The sequence below is a fragment of the Plasmodium reichenowi genome, chromosome 6 (assembly GCF_001601855.1).
Source record: "Plasmodium reichenowi strain SY57 chromosome 6, whole genome shotgun sequence".
Lineage (NCBI taxonomy): Eukaryota > Apicomplexa > Aconoidasida > Haemosporida > Plasmodiidae > Plasmodium > Plasmodium reichenowi.
Genome location: NC_033651.1, coordinates 929,319 through 939,318, shown reverse-complemented (window position 1 = coordinate 939,318; position 10,000 = coordinate 929,319). Strand labels below are relative to the sequence as shown.

The following is a 10,000-nucleotide window of genomic DNA, read 5'->3' as shown; positions in this document are numbered from 1 at the left end:
CAATTAAATCATTCCATATTATCTCACAAAACAAAAGAACAAATCTATCATACTAATAATAATATAAATGGTAATTATAATAATGATGATGAACACATAATTAACAAATGTCAACATAATAGTGATTATATTCATGATGAACATATTGAAGAAGAGGGAAAGGAAAAAAGAAAACAAAAAAAAAAAAATAGCATAATAGAAGAAAAAAAAAAAACAAAAACAAAAAAAAAAAAAGATGAAGAATCTCATAATAATATAATAAATTATACTATAAAGAAAAAAACAAATACAAATAATTCATTATATAATATAGAATCAATCTTAAATATACCAACAACTTATGAACATAATATACATTATGATAAATGTATACATAAAGAACAAAATCATATTTTTTTCTTTTCCTTTAATATATCCGAATTAATAATTAATGATCAAGTAAAAAAAAAATTGAATGATTGTATTCAACAGAATTTTATAAAACAAAATATATCAAATATACATATGGATGATCTTTTTTTATTTGTTGTATATGATTATAAAAATTTAATACATATATTTAATAATATTAAATTAAAATTAATAAATATTAATAATATATTTGATATATATATTATTAGTTCACTAATACAATTAGTTCAAAGAGGGGAAAAATTACAAAATGTGTATAATGAATATTTAAATGTTAAACATAAAATTCTTATACCTAATAAAATTAATGATATACAAAATTTAAGTCTTTATAATTTTTCGTATTTTTCAAAGTTTGCTCCTGAATTTAGCGATGTCATATCAGCAAAGTTTGGGTTATATGGTTGGGGAAAATATCAAAAGAAAAAAGATAAGAAAAATAAAAACCAAATTGAAAATCACGAAAATAATCAAAATAATGAATATGTTCAAAATAATGAATATGTTCAAAATAATGAATGTGTTCAAAATAATGAATGCGTTCAAAATAATGAATATGTTCAAAATAATGAATATGTTCAAAATAATGCATGTGTTAAAAATAATGAATATGTTCAAAATAATGAATATGTTCAAAATAATGAATATGTTCAAAATAATGAATGTGTTAAAAATAATGTACACAATGATGATACATATGTAGACATATCAAATGAGAGAAAGAATAAGAAGAGTAAAGAAGTCAAAAACAAAAAAAAGATGGAGAAAAAAAACAAAGTAGAAAAAGAAAAACAAAATTATTTAAGTTTTACTCCTCATAATATAAATAATCTTCAAGATATTAAAAAACTTGTATTTGGGAATAAAAGAAATATATCAGATATTACAGAAGAAGATAATATATGTTATAGTATATCACGAAATTGTTGTTTAATTTTACTATTTGAATATTTCATAAATAAATTAGAACATAATATCAACATACTAAATTTATACATCAAAGTTGAACAACCATTAATATTATGTATAAGTCATATAGAGGAAAAAGGAATCTTCTTGAATCAAAATAAAATTGAAGAGATACAAAAAAAATCAGATGACCCTTTAATATATAAAAATGAAATTGAAGAATTATGTAAATGTAATATTAATTTGAATTCATCCAAGCAAGTCTCTTCATTGATATATAAACAATTATTAGACATATCGATTAGCACAGATAACACGGAAGAAAATATGGAAGATGTAGATGAACATACAGATCACCAGGAAGAAGAACATGTAAATGATCATAATAATGAATGTGTAGATCAATTAGAAGCATATACTCAAACAAAGCAAAAAGAAAGAAAAGACATATATAATAATAATAATAATAATAATAATAATAATGGAAATAATAATGAAAATAATAAAAATAATAATGAAAATAATAAAAATAATAAAAGTAATAATGAAAATTATAATTCAAGTAAAAAGCATCCTTTAATAACAAATACTAATAACGATGATACATCTAGTCGTAATGCACAAGATACATCTGGCCAATATGATAATTATATAAATGAACATAATAATTATAATAAATTTATAAAAAATAATCCTTTTTACTATAATAATAATAATAATAATAATATTTCTAATCGTAAGCTTATGAACAATCTTGTAAACCTTAATTACACTTCATTATATAATAAAAAGAAAAATAGTCATCCATATGATGAAAATAATAAGTTGTTTTTCCTCAACAGCAGCCATAATAATTATAATAATAATAATAATATTAACGAAATGAGCAGAAACAAAAATCTCCAAACCAATAATAAGTCATTAAAAATTCTTGTAGATGAAATTGAAAAAAGTAATTATATAAAAGAAAAGGAAAAAGAAAAATTAAAAAAAATTATTAGAAATATTAAATTATATAGAGAAACTAAAAAATTAGTACAAAATTATATAGAAAATCTCCCTAAATATATACAAAAAAATACAAATAAAATACACTGTAATTTTAATCAAATTGGAGCTTCAACAGGAAGATTATCTTGTGATCAACCAAATTTGCAAAATATACATTCACGATTTCGTTGTGCTATATCTTTAAAAGGTAAGGAAGAAAATGACACACATGATAATAATAATAATAATATACCACAGATTCATATATCAACTAATAATGTACCCATGAATATTATGTCATCTACATATCCTTTATATACCATGAATAAAAAAAATTTAATCACCTTCGATTATAAACAAATGGAATTATTTGTCATGGCATATCTCAGTTTTGATGAACAATTATTGAAATTATTAAATTATAGTGATGTATTTATCGAAACAGCCAAAGTACTATTTAATACTCATGATGTTACAAATGAATTAAGAAGAATGACCAAAACTGTTATATATGGTATATTATATGGACAAACTGAAAATGGACTAGCCAAAAGTTTATTAATTAGCGATACTTTGGCTAGTAACCTAATAGAAAACTTTTTTCAATTTTTTCCAAAGGTATATCGATTTATGCAAATGCAGAAATTTTTAGTCAAACATATGAATTGTGTTTATACACTTATAGGAAGGAAAAGAATAATATTACCAAATATTAAAAATAAATATAGGATAAGTATGAATACACCTATACAAGGATGTGCAGCAGATATTATGAAATTTTCTCTCTTGTCATGTTTTAGTGTTCTTAATAATAATATATATAATAATAATAAATTATTAAAAATGAATAATATAAATCCTTTAATGATACATAAAAATCAAGCCTTTTTAAATCCAACTAATTTAATTTTGCAAGTACATGATGAATTATTATTAGAAAGTGAACATGATGCTACAAAATATATTATACAACTACTAAATCCTATATTAGAAAATGCTTTTTATAACTTAATTTATTATACCAACTCTTTAGATAGACTTAAACTATTATATGATTATATGCATGATAATATTTCTATCAAAACATATATAGATATTTTACAAGATATAAATAACAAACAATATAATGATGTAAAAATATACAATGGTGTATATAATACAAATGTATCAGAAGAACCACACATATATAATATATCAAATAATGTGGATCATATATTTCAAAAATTTAATTTTAAGTTGCCTATTAAAGTTGAATCAGGCGGAGTCTACAAGGAGTCTTCATAAAAAAAATACACACCCATATGTATATATATATATATATATATATATATATATATATATGTATATATATTTATATTTATATTTATTTATTTATTTTGATATATATTCTTATGTTTTTAAGTAATTTTTACTATTTATTGAATTAAAAATTTTCACTATTTTGAATTATATATATATATATATATATAAATTTTTTTTTTAAGTGTTGTTTTCTTATGACTAAAAAAAAAAGAAATCATTAAAATGTATGTATTTGTGTTTCGCATAAAGAGGATGCAAATTAAAGTATACAAGACATAAAAAAATTAACAAAACATATATATATATATATATATTTATATATTATTATTGTTGAATGTTTTAAAGGATACCTGTCCCAATACACAAAAAAAAATTAAAAAAATAATTTTTTCATTGTTTTTTTTTTATTGTTTTTTTTTTTATTTTTTTTTTATTGTTTTTTTTTTTTTTTTTTATGACATAAAAATAATCCATTATTCATATATACTTTTTACTTTTAAGTGTCCGAAAATATATCCTTATCTATCGAATTTTCAAATAATTCCTTCCCCTTTGCCCTTTCCTTTTTCTTTTTTCGTATTATCTTGTTTTTTTGTTCATCATTTGAAGAAAGTGCTTCATTCACATGTACCCTTTTCTCCAGATCTTCATTAATACTTTTCAATATTTTATTTTCTTCAATTAATTTATTAAGGTTAATATCTAATTTGTTGAAATTTGTTTGGAAATATTTCAATTTATCGGTCAAAAGTGTATTTTCCTTTTTTAGTTGTTTCATTTTATTCATTATATTTTTATTTACTTTTTCGAGTTGATCAATTTTTTTATTTTTTAATAAAAGTAAATTATGTTCACTCTGATTTATGTATTCATTTAAGGTTGAAAAGTTCAAATAATTTCTTGTAGTTATTTCTTTTAAAAAAATATTACAATTAGTACATTCATAAGGAGGAAAAGAGGTTTTCGAAATTAGCTGTTTGTCTATTATATCCATTTCATTTATTTTTGAATTAATAAAATTATCATCATGATAATTAGAGAACTTTTTATTATATAAGAAATAATTTAAATTATCTTCATTATTTGATATATCATTTTTTTGACTTATTTTAATTTTATCATAATTTTCTTTATCTAATAATATTGATTTATTATTATCATTATAATTATCTTTTTCATTTATTTTTTGATATTCATTATCCGTTAAAATAAGAAAACTATCTGAATTACTATTTATAGACATATCTTCATCATTTATAATATTATTTTTTTTATCATAAGATATATTATAACCTAATTTATTTTGATTATCATTTATTTTATTTTGTTCTTTTTTTGTTTCTTTATTTGGTCCTTTTCCTTTTACATTTTCATTGGCATTATCAAAATTTTTTTTCCTTTTTTTTTTCTTTTTTTCATATAATTTATTTACTTCCTTATTTTCACCAAAAATAGTAGAATTATTATTATTATTAAAATCATCAATATCTTCTAATAAATCATCGTTTATATCTTTTACTATATTTCTTAAATTTATATTATCATCTTTATCTTCCTTGTTCTTTTTATTATTTTTTTTTCCTGACTTTGAAGTATAATTAGTATTAATCATATCAAGCATATCAAATGAAAAACTACCCCCCCCATTTTCCATCTTGCCTTTATATTTTTCACATATAAATAAAAGAACAGTTTTTTTGGGATAATCATATAAGATATATTTTTGAAAAATTTAACATAATAGAATTCATAACACACACACAACAATATATATATATATACATATATATATTGTTATTTGTTTAACATAGCAGATTCGTTCTTTATTTTCTTTATTTTTTTTATTTTCTTTATTTTATTATTTATTACCATAATATACAAAATATACTCTCACAAATAAATATACAATCGAGGAAATTATATTGTTTCTTCATCTTTTTGATTATCATAAAAATAACAAAATATTTTTAAAGTATAAGATATAAAAATAATTGAATTAATACATATAAAAAAAAAAAAAAAAAAAATTAAAGATAATATAACGTAGTTTTTATTCATATAAATATTCATATGAAAATATTATAAAAATATTGTTATCAAAAAAACGACATTTGGGGATTAAAAAAAAAATATATATTATATATATATATATATATATATATTTTTATTATCTTATATGTTTTGAATATTTTATCATATATATCACAAAGGGATTTACAAAATTGAAACATTGTAATTCCTTTAATTTTATATCAATTTATTTGCATTTTTATTTTTTTATTTATTTATTTATTATTATTTTTTTTTTTAGTTTTTAAACAACGAAAAGTAATTAAATGTATATTGAAAAGTTATTTTGAAAGGAAATAAAATAAATATGTAAAAGTTCACAAATCATATGTTTATAAAAGTTGCAATAATAAATTCGAATAGACAAACATAACATATGTATTTTAAAATATATTTATTATAATATATATATATATATTGATATTTATTATATTATTTATTTATTTATTTATTTTATATATATTTTTTTTTTTTATTTGTGTAAACCCTTTTTGATCGTCTTTAGAAATTTCCAAAATAAAAAATTTATTGTGCCATCTCCAGCATAACTATGATATAAATGATCTGAATAGTTAATAATAATTTTATCCTCTGTTATGGGTTTATAAAATGAAAATAATGGAATTTTATTATTATCATGATCACAATTACAAAAAGTAGACAGATCATTATTTTTATTTATGGCATAATCTAAGGTATAATTCAATCCTTCAAGATAAGGTATGATTTTAAAAAAAATTCTTGAAACAAAAAATCTTAGAAAGAATGGCTTTGCATGAATATTTTTATTCTTTGAAATAATTTTAATTTCAAATAATTTGTTAAAAATATAATATTGTGAAGATATATCAAGCATTATGTGATAAAAAGAAAACATAAAAACACCAAAAATAATACCAAGTAACACATCAGATGTATAATGTATAAAACCAATAATTATAATTGCATATATAAAACAAGAAAACGTAAATATAATAATTTTTATTATAACATTATTTATATAATAAAAAGAAAACATTAAAAAAATCGTTGTTGAAAAAGAATGTCCTGATACAATCAAATCAGCACATACATAAACTAAATTAGTATTTATTTTTATTATTTGTAATAAATTAAATAGAAAGTTACCACTTTCTAAAGGTAAGCACGTTTCTAATGTTGCAGGTAATGAAGTAACATATATTAAAAGTCCTCTTATTATATAAAAAGATCCAATGATATATAAAAATCGACATATAATAGCTATAGATAAATATATACTATTAAATAATATTATTTTAATAAAAGATAAAGTTAATATAGCTATTAATGTATTCGACAATTTATAGGAAATCCATTTGGGTGGATTTCCAAACAAATCATGTATTCGATCACTTAATGGTTGCGTATTACTCTTATAATATGAATCACTATATATCATAAAAAAACCTTGTATAATCAATGCAAATAAAAAAAATAATAATGCAAACATTAATTTTATTAATAAAATTTTACATAATCTATATTCACTTAATATCTCTTCTTCATTTATTGTACTATTTCTTGATATACTTATGTTACTCATTTTTCTGTTCATATTTATTTCATACATATCTGTTCCTATCGAACTTTTATCATTTTCGCTATCTGTTACTGACTCTTCATAAATTTTACATAATTTTTTAAAATCCATTTACAATTTTTTTTTTTTTTTTTTTTATCAAAAAATTATTTCACTCCTGATATTTTTAAACTTAGTAATGAGAATTATTCCAAAACTGTGTAATTTTTATGACTTGAGAAAAAAAACAAAAAAAAAAATATATATATATATATATATATATTTATTTATTTATTTATTTTCACGTGCATGTCTTTAATTTACAACAAAAATTTTCCTCAATTTTTCTTTTTTAAAAAAAACAATGAAATATGTAACTAAATGTTTTATTAAAATATGTTATTAAAAAAGTAAAAATGATTAATTCGACAAGTAAAAACAAAAAAATATACACATGTATACATACATACATACATACATACATACACACATATATATATATATATATATATATATATATATATATAATTTAATATTTTTTTTTCTCACGTGTATTAAACAATTATTTTAAAAATCATGCAAATATAAAAAAGTAAAATAAAATATATATATATATATATTGAATAGAACTCATATATGTACTTTTCGTATAATATAGGTCTTAACAACAATATTAAATGCAATAATTGAATGGGGCTATAAAAATATTCATATCTGTTCATATTACAAACATATACCTACATACATACATACATACATACATATATATATATATATATATATATATATATATATATATATTTTATTTACTTTCATAAGATTAATAAATGTTATTTTTTTTTTTCTTTCATTTTGTCTTATTCTTAGACATGCCTGTTTTAATACATAGACATTAAAAACGAATTATTAAAATTGATCAAATTAATTTAAAAAAATTTATAAAAAAAAATAAAATAAAATAAAACAAAACAAAACAAAAACAGTAGGCTGTTTTATATAATTCAACATTAAGAACAATTACGAAAAAAAATAAAATAATATAATAAAATCAAGTGATAAAATGAAAATATAAAATATATTAATTAATTTAATAACATCATAAAATATTCTACAAATTACAAATGATATATATATATATATATATATATATATATATAATATTTAAAATAATTTAATTACATCTTAAGAATTAAATATATAAGAAACAAATAAAAATTTATACATACATATATATATATATATATATATATATACATATTGACAAAAAAAAAAAAAGAAAGTTTGTAGGTGTTATGAAACTAGTTTTTTTTATTCATTCCAAAAAAACGTTTAAATTCCTTTATTATATTTCTTATTGTTGATAAGTTATAGGTACCATTTCCAGCGTATGAATGATAAAAATGGTCACTGAAATCGTAATATTCTTCATTACGTACATTTTTTTTTTTAATAAGAAGACTGTTTTTATTTACTGGTACACAGGAACAAAAACAATTCTATAAAAAGATAAAATATAACATGAACACACACTAATATATATATATATATATATATATATGTGTTCGTATATTTCTTTATATGACTTACCCATTCTTTGTCATATGACAATGCAAAATTCATTCGATGATCTAAAGCTTCTAAATATGTTATCGCTCTTATAAAATATTGAAACAGTTGGAATCTGTCTGTGAATGATCCAGAAAATCCATATGTCTAATATAAAAATAAAAAATATACATATATATATATATATATATATATATTTATATGTACTGTTGAATAATAAAAAAGTAAATATTATTCATACACATAGTTATTTATAATGTACTATGACAAAAATATATTGTAAAAAATATATTTCATTTTTGTTTATAATATATTATAATATATGCACATGTTTATAATGATAACATATATTAAATATACTATTATTTATTTATATACTTGAGGGAAAACAGATGTATTCAAAGCATATCTTCTTGCAGCTACATCTACTAGATAATGATAAAATAAAAATACGGAACCTCCAAAAACATATCCCATTAACACATCAACAGTATAATGAAATCTTGATATTATTATTATAATGTATATATAGATACTATAAAGGAAAATTGTAGTTTTTACATATATATTTCTTTCATAAAAAAACCAAAAAAATGTTAATAACGTTGTAAATGCTGTATGTCCTGATATAACTAAATCGGTGCATTCATAAACTTTAGCAGTTATAATAAGATAAAAGGTATACAAATTTTCAACTAATGTTTTATGTTTTAATGGTTGACATGTAGGAATAGGACATGGAAGTGTCGTTACATAAATAAAAAATGATCTTATACAATATATAAATGATAACATAAGTATAATTCGTATTAAAATTGTTATTGATAATAAAAATGGACAGAATAATCCGAATCTTAATAATGTTATAGCTAGGAAAAACATAATACTGCCGTTTACAAAAGGGGTATTCATAAATGCAGGAATTTCTTTAAATATTTCATGTAATCTATCTTTTAAAGGTTCATCACCTGTTTTATAATATGTGTCACTTAATATGATAAAATAACACTGTATACATATACCTATTATTCCTATTATGGTAGCATAAAACAAACGTCTTAAAAAAATTTTGAGCATTTTTTTCTTGTATGGGCAATTTTTTATTTCGACTGATTTTTTTATGTTTTCTTGTCCTTCAAAATAATGGCCTACAGGGGGGGGGGGGGGGAAGGAATTATACATACATGTGGGTATGTATATATATATATATAT

General features: G+C 19.3%; 4 protein-coding genes across 4 annotated transcripts in view; 1 reads left to right on the top strand and 3 right to left on the bottom strand.

Annotated features, from left to right (window-relative positions):
* The window catches only part of PRSY57_0623700 (DNA polymerase 1, putative), a gene marked incomplete at both ends in the record, with an annotated part of 4,371 nt that extends 777 nt beyond the window's left edge, over positions 1-3,594 (top strand). The window contains one exon of the mRNA XM_012906610.2: positions 1-3,594. This exon is cut by the window's left edge and continues 777 nt beyond it. Coding sequence (XP_012762064.2) covers positions 1-3,594 — 3,594 coding nt within the window.
* Positions 3,595-4,108: 514 nt separating this feature from the next.
* PRSY57_0623600 (hypothetical protein) lies at positions 4,109-5,266 on the bottom strand (the record flags this gene model as incomplete). The annotated part of the gene is made up of 1 exon (XM_012906609.2): positions 4,109-5,266. One exon carries the CDS (start codon positions 5,264-5,266, stop codon positions 4,109-4,111), a length of 1,158 nt encoding a protein of 385 aa, XP_012762063.2.
* Positions 5,267-6,154: 888 nt separating this feature from the next.
* Positions 6,155-7,354, bottom strand: PRSY57_0623500 (sphingomyelin synthase 2, putative; the record flags this gene model as incomplete). Its single annotated transcript, XM_012906608.2, has 1 exon — positions 6,155-7,354. One exon carries the CDS (start codon positions 7,352-7,354, stop codon positions 6,155-6,157), a length of 1,200 nt encoding a protein of 399 aa, XP_012762062.1.
* A 1,166-nt stretch (positions 7,355-8,520) lies between these two features.
* Positions 8,521-9,936, bottom strand: PRSY57_0623400 (sphingomyelin synthase 1, putative; the record flags this gene model as incomplete). The annotated part of the gene is made up of 3 exons (XM_020114631.1): positions 8,521-8,718; positions 8,810-8,935; positions 9,167-9,936. Coding segments are annotated over 3 exons (1,094 nt in total), but the record flags the coding sequence as incomplete, so codon positions are not given.
* Between the last annotated feature and the right edge of the window lie 64 nt (positions 9,937-10,000).